Genomic DNA, 22,515 nt, shown 5'->3' with positions numbered 1-22,515 from the left:
CATCAGTTTCCCGTTACCACCAAGCTTCCTCTCTGACAAACTTCCCACCAGTCTCTGAAATATGACCCATAAAGCCCAGTGCCACTATAAACCCGGAGCCATGGCTGATTTGTGAATCCAATTACCTCCCTGTCTGTAATGGCTGTGTTCAGTGCTATGATGGTAAGTCAGCTGTTGTCAGCATATGTCCTTAAGGCCGCAGCTTCCGCAAAGAAAGACATTCAGCATCTAGGACAGATCCTCTAAATAACCATGTTGATGTATAGCAGCACAGGTAGGTGGACGGGCGTGGAAAGCCAAAAACAAAAGTTTAGCTTGCTGGCACAAAGGCTGAGTGAGAGGTCAAAGAGCATTTAAACATGTATAGACCTATGTGGATTAAGAGGGCTTGCTGGCAGAGAGTGCTGAAAAATAATGCAAGGCAAGGAGCTAGAGGCTTGGATTTCCAGCCACTGATCTTGGGCACTTTTACATTGCTCATCTTGAGACTCTGATGTAACTAACAGCACCAGACTGTTTCTCTTAAACTGTGAAACTGTCAGACCTTAAAAGTGTAGTCCAAAGATCTTAGTCTCAGCAGTCTTGAATTGAGCTAGATTGATAATTCGAACAGACTGGTACATTTGCAATAAGTTAATATTGGCTGACATAATGGTGTCAGTGTCGGCAAAAAGAAACTGCAGAAAAGAAATGCCCAATTTAGAAACAATGTCAACATCACATTGTTTGCCCCTCAGAGAACACTCACAAGTTTATTTTGCAACTGCAAGCATTGCATGCAATATGCCCCCTCACCCCATCCTCCTCCTTGGTGTTGACTGTCCAATAAAGACACAATGCCAAAAATAATAGTCTTTAAAAACAGTAAAAAAAAAAAAAAATTCATTCTTTATTTTTTAGTTTCATTTTTAAGATTGATCTCTTTACACACTCAAACACATTTGTTTATATAAACAGCCAATCACCAGCATTATCAGATCTTGGTCCAGGCATGCTACATGCTTATTGGTGCTGATGAGATTTACTCATTTACTCCTTAGGTATCAAAATTTGGTATTGAATGACAAGGCATTTTTCCATCCTTGATAGGATCAAACCAATTTGGTCAGTACATAAGAGTATCAGAGCTCGATACCCAGCCCTACATTTCACTCACTGTTTCCTCTGCGTGCCTGTTTCACATTATCCCCAGAAAGTTCACTGACACTTGCCTGAGGGGGTAAAAGTGTAATCCGAGCTTTAGCCACAACTACTAGTGGTGTTTTCTTAAACAAGGGTTAATGAATAGCAAAAATGCAGTGGTGTTTTTAAAGAAAGCAAATCTGATGATACTCTGGAAAGACCCAGCTCCAGGCACCCAGACGAGAGTATTATAGGTGGACATATATCATTTAACAGTGATAAATATTAGTATTAAACTAGATGGAATAAATTGAATGAACTATGAAGAATTATCCACCAAAAACAATGTTCATTTGGACAATTGTGGGGAGAAAGATGTGAAGAATGTTTGATTTCATTGACATACATACTTTAAACTACTACAACATAGTAACAGACCATTCAAGTCAAGTGGACTTGGATTTGTCGCTTATGTGGATGTCCTCAATTCAACTCGCCATGACCACATCACAGAGAGCTCTTAAGTTCACCCAAACGCTGACCTCAACCGGCATTCCAATGGTCCAAAATAGACAGGGATATAATTTAAAGAACCCGATTGAAAACTACACCGCATTCCCTGGTCAAACTGTTACACTGGTGTTGTATCATCCTCCCATAAATGCTGACCCCCGCTTCCTCAGAAAAAAAGCTACAGAACTAATATTGGCTAGTCAGATGTGCTGAGCGCAGAAAAAGCCTTGCATTTATCCAGCACCGGGGGTCTGACTCTAGCCAGGCTCAGCACAGTAAACATGCAAGTACAGGGCTTCCTTTGAGCTCAAACACCAAACCTTTCAGAGCAGTTCCAATGACATTTCAGATTGGGTTTTTTTTTCTCCACAGCTATGAAAGGTTTTGCACAGTGGGGATCTGTGAGTGTGAGTTTGTTGATATAGAAATGGAAAGAAACACCCCCAAACAAAATTCACCACACAAATAAATAAATAAATAAATTATAAAAAAAAACCTAGCCTACAAATGGAAAATTCCTGGGTTACCCCAAGTCTTCCAACTTCATTTCCACAGAGGAGCGAAGTTATCATGTAAACATGGTTCAGAAAATGAAGTTAATAGTCTTGGAGACATATTCTACCAACCAACCCATGAAAGCACTTTCTTTCATTCTTTTACCGAGAGGCAAAATGCCCCCACAGACAGCATACAGAGAACCTCTATTACCATATTAATAATGCATTCTTGGTTACATTCTGTCCATCCATTCTGGTACCATTTTGTTTTCATGCTCCTTCCCCCCCCCCTTAAGCCATTCCTTCTTCCTAAAGTAAGAGCCCTATAAATCTGGGCTCTCAGTCTCTATTACAGTAGAGTGATGGCTGCTTTCCAGACAAGCAATCTCTGTGGACACCCCTGTTCTCTGGTCCAAACCACTGAACCATGGTCTCAGCTTTCTCCATTCTCTCTATGGGGGGGAAATGTTCAACACATCAATGTTTGGAAAAACAGATTTTGGCCGGGAGGGTCAACTCCTGCACAGCCACATATTCATAGGACAGCAGCAAAAATTGAATAAATGCCATTGAACTTCCTGCAATAAATTGTGTTCCTCCCAAATAAATCCACTGTATGTGCAACAGCCAACTCTTATGATATTTAAAGAAGAAAACAACAAAAGCGATACACAATGCAACTCCCACATAAAAGTTAGATTTAGAGGCTCAATTTATCATCCAGTGCCAAGGCAGAAAATTTATTGTAATACAATCTCTGAAGCAGCAGTGGACACAGGTAACTTCAGAGATGTACAGCAGTAGTGTCCTACATCCCTCTGGTGATCCATCACACCTCGTCTTGTGCTACTTTCAATTGCTTGTCTTGGCACTGCAGGTAAGGAAAAAAGATGCCACCGTAAAAAACAAAAACTGCCAAATTGCCAGGTTGGTGTAATATTTCTGTTGTTGTGTTCTTTCCCCGCACCGCACTGAAGTGGGACGGTCCATGAGGTACAGCTACAAGTGTGTGTCTGAACATTATAGTGACAGCTGTGGATTCTCTCATTACTTAAACACTAGGCTAGCATAACCACAAGTCCTGCAGTTTGCTGGGATGCTGCTCTTAAAACTGTGAGTTGTAAAAGTCTGACAGTCAAGGCTGACGTGATGTCTGCAAAGACTCTCAGTCATCCAGGTCATAGGATATCCATCAAAGTCTAAAGCATCTGGACTTGAGCCTTTGTAAAACTGCTTTATTTTATTTTTATTTTTTAATAAGATTTTTTTCAGCATTTTGGTTTACTTTACAGTCGACAGTCTAGAGACACGGGAAAGAAGGGCAGAGAGGGGAGGGGGGTGTATGACATGATTCCCCAGCTGGGAATCAAGCCATGAACTTTGCAGTTATGTGGTGTATGCCTTTACCATACACTACCAGACATCCTGTATAACAGACATTTGTCTCTCATTCAAGAGTTTTACTGTTGTACTTTTTTTACTAAAGCCGCTGGGACGAATAGCAAAACATGTTAAAGACCAAACAGCGAGAAAGTCACTTTGACTTCCCACAGATGAGTTTGACATTTACAATCAACATAAATTGGGTCACGTCTGGTTTATGTGGTTCAAGAAAGTTCACATTTCAACAAAATATAACTAAGTTAACACAGTTCAGATTGAGTCTTAGCTCAACAAACAAAACAAACCATCCTTCTAGCAGGTACATAGATGTAGTCCAAACTGGACCAGAGAATGACCAAGAACAGAAAGCATAATAATCCATAATTAAGTTAACATCAAGCTTTATGACATTTATTACCAGACAATAAATTACGACAGTATAAGTAGCAGTCTACCCAAATAGACCAGCTTTGTTAAATCATACAGTTTTTAGAGACTGTCAGGAAACACTATGGTGAGCTTGGATTTTATTAATCCTAATGTTGAGCCTTTAGTATGTTAGCTCTTTATATTGAAGAATATTTTGTTTAGAGCAAGTAAACCTGAGTTGAATGACTGACTGACAGTGCCTCTTCAAATGATGAGTCACATGCCATGTTGAGTCTGAACTACACTATAATTAGTTGGTATAAATGGGCGGAGCCGATTCAGCACAAGTGAATTAATGTTTACAATTGGATGTAAAAGTGGGTGTATGAGATATATTGGTGCAAATGAGAATTCTTCAGGAAAGTTCTTCAATTTTTCAGTGACAGAATGTCTTTGTTAAACATGGAAAATACTCACTAGTGGCAGATGTGGCATACATCTCTCCAGTGTTTGTTTTAGCCTACCCCAACACACATGGAACCGCAGATTCCACATAACACTGAGAAAAATGTAGAAGAGTGAAGCTTTCATTATATGTTTTTGAGAGTAGATGTGAAAATGCTGAAAAGTTGTTCAGCAACTCCCTGGCAAACAGCATAATCCAACGTCTTCAAACTGCTTCTCTATTCTCCTCTGCTCAAAGGGACTGTCAGCAGGGTTTAACACAGCAGCAATGCAGCCACGATCCAGTCGCACACGCTGCTCATATACAGCAAATGCAGAATAAGGCTGATGGTTCATTTCATATTTCATGTAGCTCAAGAACTTCCTGTTGCAGAGTCCTTAGCTTCAATTTCAAGGTTCCCTGTGTGGTTGCTTATCATGAAAGTGATTAGAAATGAAGAGCTCTGTCAGTGATATGGTTGGAGCCCCGGAGTTGGTTGCCTTCAGGCTGCCAAGCTCTCTTAGCTACTCTATACCAGATGGCAGGTTGAACTGCTACCGCTGCCAACACTGCTGATCCTCACAGGGATCTTCCACACAAGCTAATATACTTTCCTTTCAACCTGAACATACTTTAGCTTCTCTTTAACGCTGCTGTGGTAATTCAAATGCTGAACAATAAGTCCAAGTCAAATGGGGTTTCTGGAGGGCACATGCAAGGGAAAATTAGACAAAGGAATAAACAACAATCATTATCCTACATTAACCTGCTACGGAGATTTAGGATGAGTGTTGAGGCAATGAAACAATCAAGTTATTACAACAACAGTCTTAAACATCAGCCCAGCAGATGGTGCACTGGAGTGATAGCGCCACATGAAGGGGAATGACTTGATAAAAGCAGCCAAGTATCTTGTAAAAAAGTGATGCACAGAAGCATCTATGCTGTCTTCCCATCAAGAGCTTTGTAAAGTGTCTCTAATGAACTGTTACTGCTTCGTGATGGACGGTCGCGGATAAAACAGTTTTTCACAGTGCTGTCCACAGATATGGATGACTGAAGACTTTTTCCCTCTATACGCTGCAACTTTCACTTTTTCTAAACTGTAAAAAAAAAAAAAGTATTAGTAAAAGAAGAAACACAAAGCTTCTCTTGTATTATTTTTTAAAGATTCCTTTTACATGAAGCACCACCATTGTAAAATGTCAGTCATTACCAAACATAGATTGGTGCTAACTGTATCAGTTAATACAATCAAGTCAGTCCACAGAGAGGTGATATTTATATCACTAATAGTCATAAGAGTTTTGCCAAACTGCACAACTTTGAAGTAAAATAAAAAATGATCTATAGTCAAGACTTTTTATTTGATCCAAGTCGTGAGGTTTCACTATCCACAAGCAGCAACTTTATACCTCAGAAAAACATGTTTTGGAATGAACCGAGTTGATTTTTGAATACTAATACCATTAATAAATGAAGTAAAAATAACAAGGTGCAATTAAGATAGAATTATATACAAAGTCTTTTTGAAGATTTAATATTTATATTTTGTTATCTGACTTTTTGATAGGTATCTTTTTTAGCATTGGCCATTCACTGTATGCATATCTGCCACAGTGAATTTATTCCTTTGGCACAATCTGAATGCAGCAGAGATGGTCTTGCATGTAGTCTGTTTTAGCCTTCGTCCAGTTTATAGCATTACTTATGTTGTTACAAATAAATTAGCATGTTTAATGTAACTGTTTCCAAACTTTACTAGACTTGCTGTCAACATAATTCATGTCCTATACAGTACTCCTCCTTCCCCGTTGATACAATCTACTGGAAAAATAAAATTCTCCCCAACAGGGGACGACATGGAGCCTCTTATTTCTCCTTTGCGTTCACCATATCGTTGATGCTGGTATAAGCAGGGCCACCCTGTCTAGCTTGGCTACCAAAACTTTACATGAGGAATTTGCACTTAGTTCATACACAAAACTTTCCTCGTCTGTAAGCTAAAGAGGTTCCTACCTGTCTGTCAGCTCAGCTTTGAGCAGTCAGGTGACAGCAACAGCGCAGAATACAGACAGGCAGCCTGAGTCAGTGAGCAGCTGTGAGAGTTTGTCACAAGCATGGATAAAACTGTAGCCAAGTGCTTTTTCATTTAATGTGGAGTGTTTGTGATTGTTAAAGGCAAATAAAATAACTGGTCTGGGTTCAGTAGGCAAATGAATTTTTCCTGGGTAAATTCAGTTTTATTCAAATAACCACTGCTGGTGGGTGAGCATCTACTACCTTCAGCCTTGACTTTGATGCTCACTTCCAAATTAATAGGCTGTGCAATGATTAGAATGTTCATTTTGTCCAGAGGATGTAAATAGAGAGACTGTGTGTCCAATATGACATTAGTCTCAATCAACATTAACACAAGTTTTAGATTTTATTTTTTAGGATTTTACAGTGATGGTCTGTTTGTCAGGGCAGCAATTTATGCCTTTGAAGTGCTGGGACGAACTGTGAGTATCATGTATGAGGCTACATTTGAAATGACCAAAAAAAAGCAGGACAGTTTCCAGTGGTAATGAATACCACACTGCCAATCCTGAGGGTCTGTCTCACAAATAAATGTCAGTTTAGTGAGGCTTTCGTTGAGGTAGCTGGTTTCACTTAATCTAAGATTTGCAGGTCATCTATGACTCATATTTTCACTCTTTTTTGTTTTGTTTTGTTTTTTGCCTTCCATTGTCTTTGTCACTTTTATTTATTTTTTTTCCCTTTTCCCTCGACAGCCACTGCTATGAGAATCCCACTTAGTAACCACACATTGTCATGCAGCAACCAATTAAAATTTGAGTTTCCAAAGCTGCCAAATCTCCTGGTATTGTACAGTAGTCCGCTCTCTATTCAGTCTTAATTTGTTCTTCAGCCCTATCATCCTATGCCAAAGAGATGAAATATTCAAGCTCCTTCTCAAGCACTCTACGTACAGCCTTTAAATCTCTCCTCTCTGACTGATCCAAGTAAAGTGCCTCCCACCCTCGTACCATTAAAGGCAATCTAAAGACGCTCTACTGATTGATCAGAGAGGACTAGCACAGTGTGGAGGTAAATGGCTGTCACAGGGCTTGATGGACCTTTTCTCTCCCAGTGGTCATGGGGAGGTACTCAACCTCTATCTGATTTGATTCAAAACATGTTGGTGCCTCTGGAAGGGAAGAAAATAAAGAAGAAGGGAACTGATTTGTTATGTCTGTGCAAGATGAACAACAGTGCGGCAGAGAAATGAAAACCTTCCAATCAGAGAAGTACAAGAAATACATTTTCATCCGCTGGACAAAAGCAATAACTTTTTTTCAGGTCATATTGTAATTTCTGTCCTAAACTACTTGTTTTTTCACACTACATGCTATATTTGGAATAATGAATTAAGCAGTGTGAAATTATTTGAATCACTGCAGTGACAAACTTTTAGCTCAAAAGTAAGCTTCATTACAAAACTAATTAAACCTTCTTTTCCAAAGACTACTGAAAAGTCTTTTTTTCTAAAAGTCAAAAAGTCAATAAAGAATATATTGTGTGGTATAAACCTAACATATGAAGTGAATAAATCTAATATATTAGGCGGGGGATAGGAAAAGTTTAATCTTCTCTCATCAGTATACCCACTATGATGACAAACAGCAAATTAATGCCATGAGACTAATCTTTGACAAGTCATTGCTTTTATGAGCTAAAGGGAAGCAGCAATTAGGCTATGAACACAGAGACAACAAAAAAGCTGTGGGACATCTGAAGTAAATTTACCATGACTATAAACAGAGGAAGCTGGTGAACAGAGTGCCAGAATAAAGCAGCGTAAGCAGGTTAATGTGAGAGTTCAAACAGCATCCTCGCTTAATTAGATCCTGTGAGCCCAGAGAAAATGTCCCATTTAAAGCCGAGCTATTTATGCGTTGTGGCGATTCGGGAATAAATGACACGGAAATCTTAACAGTTGGACGTCGCAGCCAAGAAAGAAAATAACTTATATGTATAAAGCAAACAACTCGCAAGCCCCTGCATGATAGGCCTATCTTCTACTACAATGTGATTCACCAAGCTCGATTATGCTGCCCAAATATAAAAGAAACCGGACTGAGCAGCATGTGAAAAATGAGTATTTCAATAGCAGCGATCCGGCGTCAGCGTGGATTGAATCTATTCTGAAAACTTCATCCACGAACAGCTGCAGTAGGCGTGTGCCAGTCAGGATAATAGCTGTGGTTCGTATCTATTGTACTGACAAGCAAGTGTAAAACGCGTACATGAAATTATTGTTGATCTTTTCTCATCATAGAGCACACCATTAGGAGATGTAAATGCTGACACACGAAAAATAAAAAACAGCCCTACCACACTGGAGCGAGGCAGCACCGCTCTTCTTATGCGGTCTCAACAGCTGGTATACGCCCGACAATTACAGCCTAAAAACAGCTAGAAAATCTCTCAGCTTGTTCTTATAACTTCTGTTAAACAACGTAAAGATGAGCGACAAAATGTGGCAAAACGCCACACAAGTCATGCATTAACCTGCCGTTCAGTGATACACTGTAGCCTGCAGCAACAGAAGTACAGACAGTCGGTGTGTGTGGACAAAAAAAAATAACATCTCTGCTGTCAATATAACCGAGAGAGGAGACTGTATACGAAGAGCGGGAGCTGGGTAAAACTTGAAACATGTACCTGTGTACTGCAAGAGAAACATTGTCCACAGAAGGCGAGGTGCGATTCCTGTCGGTCCTCTGCTGTAGGACGAAGTGTACGAAGTAAAATCCTTGAATGGAGACGGGGCTCGTCCCTCAGTCAGTCCACTCCGCTCGGCAGACTGGACTGCAATGAGAGCAGCCAGTCAAAGCGGGACCTTATAGCTACAGCAGGCGAGCCCGCCCTCACGACGTGCCCGGTTCGCGACCGAAGCAGAATACTAGTTCGCTTTCAGACACGCGCAGCGTGCAGGCGAACTGTTTGAGGCTGTGTTGGTGGGCGCTACAGACACTGACAAAACTCCTGCTCCTATTCTTTGTCAGTCTGCTGCGAGCAGCGAACTGAAGCGCCGGTGAACTGTCAAGAGAGGATGTCATTTACATGGAGAAATATCACATTGCCTAAAGCCAAGCTACCCCTACGGTAAATCACTCACAGCGAACAGGAGGAATCACTCAACACGTTACCCGCTCCGGAGTTGAATGCCAAATAAACAAGAATTAGGTAAAAGACACTTTTTTCCGAATTTGTATTTTTTCTTTTTTTTGATTGTGACATCTTTTGAAGTGCAGCCAAGCGATAAATGCCCAAAAAGCGAGGTAATCTGACCAAAACTTTTGACAGCTGTGTTTATAAGAAGGTGTCATTCTGTTGCTTGCCAGTTGGAGGGGGAGAAGCATTGAGATTATCAGTTCAATACCAATGCTGAGCATGCATGCTGTAATGAGAGGCATTCTTGTTATGCTTAAGGCTCAAGTTACACTCTGTGATCTAAAATAAATACATTAGCAGAATACTTGTCCAAGCTGCCTCAAGTGATTAAGGTATTTATTAAAAATAAATGGTATTCCTCTCATGTAGTTGCTGATGTTGTCTCTTTAGGGAGCTCAAGTGAATCAGCCTGCATTCAGTCAGGTTTCTAATAATTATACATTTACATATAAACATTTAAACAAACATATAAACAATAGTAACATAAACAAACAACCAAACACAGCTTAGATCAACAAACATATGAGGTTCCAGGAAACAGTCTATGTTTCAAATAAATCACAGGTTACAAGAATTCAGATTCAGGAGACGCTTTGTAAAATAATAGAAGAAAAATCTGGTCCAGGATAATACAGACAGGGCTGTCAGACTTTGTAGAACTGACCTGAAAGCTATTCCAAAGGACCCATCTCAAATATACCTTTACACCATCCCTTAACAGAAGGGCATTTGTCATCAGTCCACTATAATTATATATTTTTCCTACTGGCAAAAGTAAGAATGTTTCATAACCTTTCACTAACAACAGTACTTATATCTCTATTTGGGAGGCCCCCATTGGATCCATTTCTAAATCTTTGTCAAATATTTTCTTCCATTTCACATAATATTTCAGACCAATACTTCTGAAATTTAGAACATGACCAAAGGCAATGGGTTAAGGTACCTATTTTGGTTTTAGATTTTAGACACAGAGGGGAAAATGACGGATTAAAAGAACACCTGTGATTAGGGGATATATGTATTCTGTGTATAATTCTAAACTGGATTGCTTTTGTTTGATGACAGATGGATATCTATTTGGTATAACTCAAAATATCCTCCCACATTTTCTCATCAGTAGTCACTGACAATTCCTTCTCCCGTTCACCTTTAATCCTCTGTGTATTAGTTGGAGACATGCCACGCATTACATCATACAGCAAACTAAGAGAAACCTTTCCTGGTTGTTGAAACAGCATTTTCTCACCAGCAGATATCTCAGGGTGATCCATAAGGGTCGTACACTTAGTAAAACAAGGCCTTATGTGTAAGCAATAAAATCTTGTTTTGGGAGTTGGTATTTCTTTACTAGATGTTTAAAGGATATTAGACTATGATTTGAAAATGACTCTCCCAATTTGGTTATATCCTTGTTATCCCTTATTCTGTAATATACATTTAGATGATGATTCATTGTCAAGTGGTCAAATCTTCTGTTCCTCACCCATTCAGATATAAACCTCACGCTGGTACCCTTTCATATTTGGCAAATGTAAGCCACTTATAGAGTGTTGCAGGAATGAGCTCTAAAACCTGAAAATAAGTTAACATTTTTGCACATTCGATTCCCTCGTCCCAAAGTCAGTGGTTTTTATGAATGGGATTTGGTTAGATACCCGAAATAAAGTCTGGTTAACACAACCTCCAGACACTTTTCGTGTCTTAAAAAAAGACAGTTGCTAAACAGTGGCTAAATGAGACTACAGATAAGGAAATTAAACGTCATCACGCTGAACATGAAAACCGATCTACTCACCAGTCCGCCAGAGCCTCGTTGTGTTCATACTCACGCTCTTGCAAACTATTACTAACTTTGTAAGAGGAAAGGCTTTTGTAGAAGACATAAGCATACTAAATCAGACTACAAGTTAGAAGATTAGTTGTGGTGATGTTGAAGTCATGTGACTGTGGTGTACTTTGTTAGCCTAACATTAGCTTTTTACTGCTGGCGATTGTATTTAGGCTTCAAAAATCATAAAAGTGGTGCTTATTTGTGAGGATTATCTTACTGAACAAACAAGTATGTATTATAAATTTATTTTTAGTTTAGGTCTACTCTATATAAAGAAGCTGAGCCAACTATTTTTTGGAATAATGGAACAAAATTGGCTTTGTACAACTGATTAAATGATGGGGTAACAAAAATGACAAAACCCAAGGGAGACCATTTGAAAGTAAAGGATGGCGTAGTATTCGTTTTGGGAGTAGGACTACCCAGGGGCATAGCCTCTGATTTGGCTAAGTTAATCTTATATCCAGAAAATTTACAAAAAGTTTGACCATCATAATAAGAGCTGAGACTGATGTCTCAGGATTAGATAAAAACACTAGCATGTCATCAGCACATAGAATTATTTTATAACATACCTTTCCAACCTGTAAACTATATATAGTGGGAGCCAATCTAATCGCCTCAGCTTAACCTATTAATCATAGCTGCAGCTTGAGGGTCATTATTTATGACTTTAACCGATTTCACAAAATTATTATAGAGACCAAATTTTCTTAATATGTAAAATTAAAAAAAGACCACTCAACTCGGTGGAATGCTTTTTCTGCATCTAGGGAAAGCACTAGACTATCTATAGATTTTTGTTCAAAGGCATGAATAACATTAAAGAGACGTCAAACATTATTAGTTGACTTTTCGTGGTTATAAAACTAGTTTGATCTTTTTTAATTAATATGGGCATAAGGTCCTCTAAATGAGTAGCTAGAATTCTAGAAAGCAACATTTCCCTTTTTTTTATTACAAGTGATATGTTAGCCTAATTAAGAGTCTGTAGTAATTCTGCAGTAGAAAATGAATGATTAAACATTTCAAGTAATGGTTCTAAAAGCAGGTCCTGAAACTCCTTAAAAAATTCGCAACAGAACCCATCAGGCCCTGATGACTTCCCACTCTGGAGATTTTTAATAGCATTAACTACTCCATCTCTTGTAATGGGGCCATTGAGAAGACTTTTCTGTTTTTCTGAGGTTGTTGCGAGATTGATCTGAGCAAAAAGCTTAAAGGTTAATTGAGGTACATCTCTTGTCTGTTCAGAAGAGTACAAATTTGTGTAAAACTCCTTAAAGCAATCATTCATTAACCTATTTTCATATACCCCGTTGCCCTCAGCATCAACAATAACTACTATAGACAGGGATTTCCCTGGCTTATCTCTGTATTCATAAAACCTCTGTTTAGTATACTTAATTATTCTCTCTACATCTTTAGGAAGGAGACAATTTATAGCTGATCGGAGAACAGATATTTCTTTCCATAGAGTACATTTAGGTGACGGAGAGCTAATAGAAGCTTCCTCTTTATCTGATAGTTTACTCTCTAAAGCTTTTTGTTTTTCCAATTTTTGACATCTCTTTATGGCAGAAGATAAGCTTACAAGTTTCCCATAAAAGTGGGGGATTATCTTTTGATCGTGAGTTCATGTACAAAAATGCCTTAGATTCAGAATAAGATGTGAAAGTATTATTTTTAAGAATAAAGTGTGAAGTCTCCACCGTCAAGGCTGATTCATCACCAGCCACGACGGCAGGGCTGGTATTTTTTCACCTTCTGAGTCTATGTGTGCGTGTCATCATGGCAAAATGTGGTCCTGAAGACTCACACTGTAGTTCTACCACGGAGGCAGTTTGGAGTACTTCTTGATAGCGTCACAACTGTGCAAGATAAAGTTACAAAACATTTGATTTGTCACTCTAGACTGCAACAATTCTGTTGTGGTCTCCACGCTAGCAATTCTGCCCTCCACCTCACTGACTCAAATTCCCAGCACCTATATTTGGGTTGTTTGATCCCTTACAGCCGCAAGTTTTTTGTCCACTTTAGCATTAATAACCTTCATGATGTTATCAGTTATTTTGTCCATTTCCTGGAGAATGTTTGGGTCGATTCTACTGCTATTGCTAGCACAATGTTAGTGTTCTTAGTCTGTTCCTTGTTTTTGTAAGCAGTCTGTCAATTTTTTCTTGGTTTTGGTCATGTTGTCAGGGATTTTCAAAAAGTAATTCAATAGAGAGTTACTCCACCTCTAAGTTATGATGCTTTAGCCAAGTGAATGCATTAAATAATCAGATAACTGGACAGATATCACAGGGGCTCAATGAAATGCAATGTTACCTCTATGACGCCATAGAGGCCCCTTCATAATTATACTCTTTAAGAAGCATTCCACCCAAATATTTGAAAATCTTGTGCTCATGCTGTCAAAAATAAATATGTTAAAGACGACGGAGGCTTTTGAGAGTGTGAATACATGATTGGATCAACACAAAGCCACAAGATTAATTACACAAGGAAAACAGCAGAGCAAACACTATTATGCTTCCATAATTAAACACAAGCTGTGTACAGAGACAAGGAGAAATGTGAGAATCCTATCTAATGTATCACTACGGTGGTCAGCTGAGTCATTTATCCCTGATCTCATTAACTCCCTTCAGATTGGATTTTGGAGAAACACTGATATCAACTGTTCAGTGTTAATATTTAAGTCAACTTCTAATGGTAACAGCATGTCAAAAAGGTTTACTATTCATTTAAGTTGATAGAAGCAGTGTGCTTATTTTGGGAACATTTCACTTGATACTATAAGAATTTTTTCATGAGAAAATGAAGACTTCTTTCTGAGTATTTGTTCTTTGTATTAGGAGTATGAATAGGGCAGTGTAGATACAGTGGCCAGTTTACACCTGCCTTAAACTAATGCAGTCTAATACCACAGTCCTGCATCAAATCTTATGTTCATCAAGGGAACAATGTTCAGTTTTTGTTGAAAATGTTTTAGAGATTTGTTGTTTCAGGTGTCACACACTGAGATGTAGACACAATATTAGAAACACCTCTCAGTATAATGCAATGCAGTTTAACAGCATGTTCAAACTTGTCATGTTTTTGAGCAAATCTAGGACTTTTGAACATTTTGAAATTGACAAGACAAAAAGTCAATTAACGTGCGTTCCATCCACCATTGTTGGTGCTAATTCTCGTTAGGTGTCATTAAAGCATTGCAGAGGAAGAGGGCGCAACCAAGATTTTGTAGTTAAGAGTGCCAGTCAAACCTCAAATGTTGGAAAACAATGTTGAAAACTTGAAATTTATGTTCGATAAATGTATTAATTTGTAGAATGTTACAGTCTCCTCATGGCTCCACACATGTTTTTGGCTGCTGCTACTTTTAGTGTCTTCAGAGGAGCAGTTGTTTAAGTCACTTCATGTACCTCATGATTTATTTGCTATGTCAGTTTCCAGTGCACTTTGTTGCATTTTGCTTTTAACAATGCACCAACTTTTCCGCTTCAGCCAAATGTTTTTGCTATTTTTATTCATTTTATTATATTTTTTTTCTTTTCAGATTTTCAGTGTTTCCACTCAGGTTTTTTATGTCCAACTAGGAAATGCACATAAAAACAGGTGGATGTAAATGCACCTATTAGTTTGTGAAGTGCTATTTCCAAAGGCCAAGAATGAAGGTTGAACCTCAACCCTTAAATTCAATTAACAACTCTATTAAGGTTTTAACATGGACTTAAAACTATGGCCTAGGATTTATTGCAGGACTGTTGCTCTAGAGTGCATTAGTTCAGCTGGGTGTACCTAACAACTGCGTGTATGTGATTTCAAAGGCAAGAAATGTATTCAAACATGCCTGTAAACACAAATATTTATACATATATACAAGCAAAATTGAGTTGTGTGGTTCAGGTCAAAAAGCCTTGGATATGTTTAAAAAATATCTGCCGGGTCAAATTATTTGCCCCAGCAATAAGTCTGTTTCTACTGCCATCACAAAATCATTTCAAAAGGTAAATAAAAGTATTTACCAAGGGCAGAGTACCATTCCCTTTTCCCAAGGCTCAAAACTGCTCTCAATTTCCAGTCTACTGTGAAGTCAGAAGAACACTATTCTACAAACAAGGTGTTGGACTGATTCAAAGCACAGTTTTGACTGTAACAACACTGTTTCTTTCATACATTGATAGCAAATGCCTTCAGTGACTTTCTAAACAGCTTTGACTGATTCAGAGAAATAAACCAGATTTATTCTTTGGTAAACAACGTTTGCTCAATATGCACTGTTATTTCCATGTTTTCAGTTAGCCATTGTTGAAGAACAATCAGGAAATATACCTAATGATCATAACAAGATTCATCTCACATATGGAAAATGAATTAAAATGATCTTATCAGCTGACAACTTCTCACTGCAGGTACATTTTAACAAGACACCAAACTGTCAGGCAGCTTGAAAACAACCACTAAGAAGTTTCTTTTTCTCTTCTGACTGGTTCCTTAATATATACAGACTTGCTGTTTCAGGTTATGTTATCACACGCTTTCAAAATAAAATCTGACTGTCCTGAAGACAAATCATGGTGATTTTCAGAAACATGATAATAATACGGAGATCTGTCTTTCTCCTTTGGACATTTCCACATGGGACAACATTTGGACCACAGACTACCCTTTGAAAAATATTTGATGGACAAGGCTGTATTCACTGGTTACACACACATGGGATGAATTTAAGAGAAACTGTTCAGATCTGGCCTTAACATCTGTCTCAGGTGATCCGATCACAAATGGACAGCTCTACATACAAGTGTGAATGCGCCCAAGACGCATTGAGGACGCATTTGTGTTTGACCACATTCAGTGGTAGCTGGACCACACTGAAGCTCCGCCTGTTCTACTGACGTCCTCTGCCACAGTCTATAGTCTAATTAGTCCTACCACAGTTTTGTAATGAATTGAAAATGTTACTATTTCAAAAGGCTAAAACCCAATTTCATTACAGAGCTGTGCACAGCGCAATTATTCTCTCAACCCCTCCTTGCCCCCCCCCCCAACACACACACACATACACATTGACGGTGGACCTGGATTAGCGAAAAAACAGCAACACATACATGTTTATTTGCATATAGAGCAGGTATGTGAGATCCGATTACAAGTGGTCACTCAAGACACAGTCTAATGCCAGGTGGGAACCAACATACTTAGAGCTGTCTACTTATGATCGGATCACCAAAGACGCATGTTAACGGCAGGTCTGAACAGGACCTTGGTTGAGCATCAGGCAACACAAGACCCAGTATTATCAATCAGGAGTTAATTATTTATCCTCTGCCTTTAGGGATATAAACACATGCAAAGCAACCAACTAGCTGGCCTTTTCGCTGTCCACATTTTCACCAGAAAAGACTTGTCATAAATAAACTGAATGTTCTCCTGGCAGAATTCAATTACCTATGTCAGCCAGTAGTAATGAGTAACAGCTAGTGCATGCTCTCATTCAATTTCAGTGCCCCTAGGGAATAATGTTTGTCTGATGTCTTGATTTTTTTTTTAACAATGATGTTCTTTCTGTGGCCAGCTTAGTGTAGCAAAACATTCAAATCAAACACTAATTTGACTCTGTGCCTCAGCAGATGAAAGCAGCCTTGGTTTGCCTTTATGGTTTTGTATGAGACCGTGTGTGTGTTTGGTGACATTAGAGACCTCTTTAGTCCGATAAACTGCCTGACTTGAAAGTGAGGTGAAATAAGTCATTCTGGCTGAAAGATTTCACCATTTCGTTAAAAAGAAAAGAAGCATGTGAGAGAGTCCACATCGTCCAACTCATCTCAGTTTTATACATTAGCGCAGAAATATATAGAATGGTCGACCCAGTTAGATCTAATCTCCTGCTCAATACATTTGTTTAGTTAGCAGGGAAATCTCTCACACAATGAATAATTCAAATTCAGTTACTGCATATCAAATGGAAGCTGGGCCTCACTGACAACTATCATAGTAAAATTTTAACAAGGGCTTTGAGAGGCATAGCCTTCCTCTTAACTAGGTTTCATTTTATTCAATTCTTCCCTTCCCACTAAACAACATTTATGACTATTTGTCCCGTGAGATATTGGCACTGTTTGTCTGCCTCTATCGAGTAATTTGCCAAATCAGACAGTCCTGTTTTCTTTTGTACGAGTGCACCATTCTGTACCAATATGGTTCAGGTAGCTGCTCCACAAGGCCTTCAGAGAGGGAGAGAGGACGATATTTTAAAAAGATTCTGCTTCAGCTTAAAGTGACTGCAGTGGTATTTAGTGTCGTCCATTTGCAGATCAATGAGTGGTGTGTTTGTAGCTCAGGCACAAGTGAAAAATGTCATTAACTCCACTGCCCTCAATGGAGGAAGACAGCTAGCATGGAAGTGTGTCCTGAGGATCGGGGACATCTCTGTCTTTTGGGCTATTGCTAGTTATCTTTGACCTCTATCTTCCTTAATCCTTCCCTCTCTAATTACCTATCTTTTCCTCTCCTCCTCCCTCCTTACCTCACATCTCTGCCCCTGACTGATGGTTAGCAGATGATCATCTGGACAGGAAAGGTTGAGGTGACTCTCCATCTTAAGTCACACCTCATTAAGTGAGCTTCACCGTGTCCCAGTTCAGGTACTGGTGAATTCCTACTTGGATGAATTTAATGAGTTGTGGAGGAGTGACAAGGCACCATAAGGAAATGGAGCCAACATATTTTAAGATGCAGAGCTATGTTTGCCATAGTTTTCATGATGATGCGAGAGGTGGGAGTAACTTTAGGTAACCTGGTGATGACAGCATCTGTTCTGGAAACCAGATTAAGCTAAACCCAAAAAGAGGCCAGGCCTATCTCTGGAGAATTTCCCCTCAGCATGAATATTGATGGAAATGGGTCTCAAGCAGAGTGCAAAACAACTGTTAACCACTCTGCTCTGCTGAAATGTTGTTAACAGCATTCGCTGCCCCATCATCATTCACAGTCAGAGAATCACTTGACTCAAACACCACTCATGCATTGCCACCAATATAGCCACAAGAAGAGGTGATGACAAATCATGTTTGTTGGTTCTACAACATTACCACACTGTATAAAAATGCTGCGAGTCCTCTGATACAAGCAAAAGCAGTTGATGGCAGTAAGTGGGCACTGTGGTGCATTTTGGCAGCTGTGTTGTGCAGCAAACTGGTTGTGATTCCTGGCACTACATGTACCCTCAGCCCTGCACAGGCATCAAATTCACTGCCCCCAACTCAACATTAACACAAAGGCCGGTAATGTCTTGTAGCCAGACCTCTAGCTCCCACCAAGAAGTCAACAACAGCAATAAAAAAACAGGCTGAAGAATAAAGAGGAGAATAAAGAGTGGAATAAAGAGACGTTTGAGACCTAAAGGTTGAAACATGATTTACTCAGAGTTTGGAGAACCATTCTTGCATGTTTCACAAGAACAGACCATTTATTCTCCACATATCTATTTATCTGCTAAATTACATGCTGACCGGTGATTGGCCATCTCTCTTCTGATTACTATAATTGTTAAATATGTAGTCAGTTTTGAATACCAAATCAACAGTCACTATAAATGTGGGTCAAAGAAGATGCCAAAATAGTCACTTTGGAATATTCTATTGTTTCCTGGACCATAAAAAGCTTTTTTCTTCATTCCGAGGAAGAGAGGAACCTTGTTCAAAGTGTTCAGACAGGAATGCATATCCCATTTCTACTATAACAGTCATGTGCAAATTCCAAAATAACGGAAACTACACAATCTATTTTTTATATAAACACTGTTAAGTCATAAGTTGCGAACAGCTGATGTGGCATTTTATTTAGTCCTAATGTTTTCATGGGTAAAAGCTCTGCTTCTCTCCAGTCAAGGAGTAGTTCAATCATTTTTGAAAAAGGCTTTTTGCACATATTGCCACTGTAAAGCAAAATCTCTTGACGCAACAGGAGCCATTATCGAGCTTTGATGTGCTGTCATCAGATGTTTGATGTTACTTATATCAAAATCTTAATCTTAATTTTCAACATCAGAAGAACCTTTGAAACAAACATCACTAACATCCAACCACTTAGATGTAATGTGTTATGTAACATACTGTACCTTCCAGGATGCTTTTCAATGTTTGCAAACTAATCGTACTAATGTCACCACTCACTAAAACAATGAAAAACAAATAAGCACCAGTGTAAATTAACTAATTAGCTGTAAATATTGACCCAGAAAGATCATTTATCAACCAGCTGGAGCCGCTGACCAATCGATTGATGCACTCCTGAAGAAAACTACAAGACAACTTACTAGAGAAGACCTGTAAATTCAAAAGCATTACAAACTCCAGACACATGGAATAGCTTCAATAGCTTGCATTTAGTTTACATTTAATTTCTTTTGTTTTGGTTTTTAGTCATTACTGATCTCATTCGCATTTTATTGTTTACTAGAAATCTCAAACCTTGAACCCAGTATCAAATGTTTTAGAGAAACGTTAGCTGAATGTATTATTAAATTCCATCCTATTGCACACAGTCTTGCAGTGGGGGGTTGGTGTGCACAGAATTTGATTAGTTCATCCAATTCTGTGTGCACTGTAGAAACTAAAGCAAATGATCTATCAACAAAGGTGTCTTTTCTTTTTGTTCAAAGAAACCTGACAAAATTAGGTTAAACGGGCCTTAAAGTCAGTGTTTAATTAATGAAGGAAGCGAGAGCAAACTCGACATCTTTATTGTCCCACAAACTGACCTGAGACACCTTTAAACTGCCGCATGCTCCTGAAAAGAGGAAGAAGAGATTGCTAGATAATTAAAACCACTAAAGGAAAATATACTAGATGCTATAGAAGACTCTGCAGTGTACAAGGGTGAAGAAAGAGAGAGGATACAACAGAGAGAGCAGCCCAGACAAGCAGGAGGGAGGGAGAAAGGCCAAGTATCAGACAGAGCATTCATTATCACCTGACTGACCTGCATATTGCGCTGTGTGAGAGTAATGGGAAAGGACACACTCATCGGCCAAAGCCCAGCAAGAAAAGCGCTTTTCATTCCCCCTCTCTTTCCACTCTCTTAAGCAATCTGTCAGTTTCTTACTCGGTTCAGTTTCTATTCTCAGACGATGTAGTGTAGGATCCCATTGTTTTCAAAAATACAATAACAGCTTGGTGGGACATAGCAATGCCATGCCTAATGTAATGCACACTGAAAAGCCTATTCACTGTAGTTTCTCTGAACATGCTTATGTAACAGCTAATTGTCCATTTAATAAGTGCTCTTATGTCTTTTTCTGTATTGTGCACTTATAATGTTAGTTACAAGCATTTTCAGCAGAAAGGCAAAATTATAAAGCAGAGTAACAGCTGATCTGGAGATATGCTAACAACATTAAGTCTACAGTCATGCTAGCGGCTCTGTGAGGTTGTACGCAGCAGTGCTTGGAGCTAAATGCTAACATTGCCATGCTAACAAAGACTATGCTAACATGCTGATGTTAAGCAGCTATAACGTTGACCATGTTCACTTTAGTTTAGCTTGTGAGCATACTACTTGCTAGTTAGCACAAGTACAGCTGAAGCTGATGGGAATGTCACTGGCTTTACAGGTATTTGGTCATAAAACAAAGTATTGGACAAATTAAAATTTTGGCATAATGATGGAAATGTTGAAAAATCAGACGATCGCCAAGTTATTACAATTCATCATGAGAGGAACATGAATGTCCGATCCAGATTTCATAATCTATCCAAAAGTTGAAAGAGATTTCACTCGGGACTGCAAATGTCAACATCATTGTGGCAGGAAAAGTAAGGGGATCATCGAAATCAGTGTGATTCATTCTGAGGATTATGAATGTCTGTAAAGAATTTCATGGCAATCCGGCCAGTAGTTATTGAGATACTTCAGTCTGGACCAAAGTGGTGGATGGTCCAACCTCCAACAGAGCAGCACTGCCAGCAGAACCATGCTGCTAGCAAAAAAACTATAATACTGTCAGTGTCACTGAATAACGTGTCAGAGATGCAACACACCTCACACAGTTCTGCAGGACTGCAGAACGGAAGTCAATACACAATGAATGAATGCACAATCATGTAAGTGAATTAGGTTCTTGATCCACAATTTGCATCTATTAATTACATCTGAGCAATCGAAGAATAAACTCATCATTGTTGCACTTGAAACAAAAGTCTGCAACATTACATACTGCTTCATGCAAACTACACCTCCCACTGCAGTTTCCAATCTGGCTTCTGTGAATGTACTGGCCTTAGAATGAGCCACAGAACCATTGCCAAAGATCAGTAAGGCTGCTTGGCAAAAAAATTCTTTTAGTTTTATCTGATCCTATCTTATGTAAACTTGAGTACAAGTAGGCCAAATACGCTGCTCAAGAGGAATTTTTCATTTTTCATTTTTTGAGTAAAAATTATGTCGGGCGTGAAACTATATCTAGATGTTTATGCACGATACCCAGAGGCGTCAGTATTCAATGGCATAAACAGACTAAAGCATAGTTTCAGGGCAGTAAACTAGTGCAATCAGTGGCAAACAACTACCCAGCACATGTTTTCACACACTTTTCACACAGGCACTACTAAGATGTACTTTGCAAGAATCCCACTTAACATACCATCTTTTCATGTATGGCTTTCCTAATGTGTTGTGAATATTCTTCTGACTTTGTGCAAGTTGATAAATCTTGACTTGAGCTACCCATTCACATAAGCATCCATACTGCAGCAGATCACTTTGGAAAAAAAACATGTGTTAGCATATCTAGACTCACAAATAAAATGTCTCCATATCTGAGTGCCATATTAATCATACGTGTGAGCTTGAATGAGATTAACACTTTGAATCAGAAACCTTGACACTAATATCTGAGAGGATGCCAAAGATTTTGATGACTTCACAAAAAGAAACCAGTTCAAATCCAGGAAAGAGTGAGGCAGGTTCGGGGGCAAAAGAACGAATCGCTTCAGAGGAAGTTACAAAAAAAGACATTTAGAGGGTAACTAACAATGTTGTTGGGGAGTGAAAAATTTGACCAGCAAATCCTCTTGGTTATGTGACATTTCAGTATTCATTAGTGTTCTGATAGTTTG

General features: G+C 38.9%; 1 protein-coding gene across 1 annotated transcript in view; it reads right to left on the bottom strand.

Moving 5' to 3' along the window:
- The window catches only part of enox2 (ecto-NOX disulfide-thiol exchanger 2), a 119,890-nt gene extending 110,721 nt beyond the window's left edge, over window positions 1–9,169 (bottom strand). The window contains exon 1 of the mRNA XM_022759948.1: window positions 9,040–9,169. Coding sequence (XP_022615669.1) covers window positions 9,040–9,061 — 22 coding nt within the window. The 5' untranslated portion in view covers window positions 9,062–9,169. The remainder of the gene's footprint in view (window positions 1–9,039) is intronic.
- Window positions 9,170–22,515: the final 13,346 nt, after the last annotated feature.

The sequence above is a fragment of the Seriola dumerili genome, unplaced genomic scaffold (genome assembly GCF_002260705.1).
Source record: "Seriola dumerili isolate Sdu_G_001 unplaced genomic scaffold, Sdu_1.0 BDQW01000331.1, whole genome shotgun sequence".
NCBI classification, from domain to species: Eukaryota; Metazoa; Chordata; class Actinopteri; order Carangiformes; family Carangidae; genus Seriola; species Seriola dumerili.
Note: the sequence above shows the minus strand (reverse complement) of the source record. Positions and strands in the feature narration are given on the sequence as shown.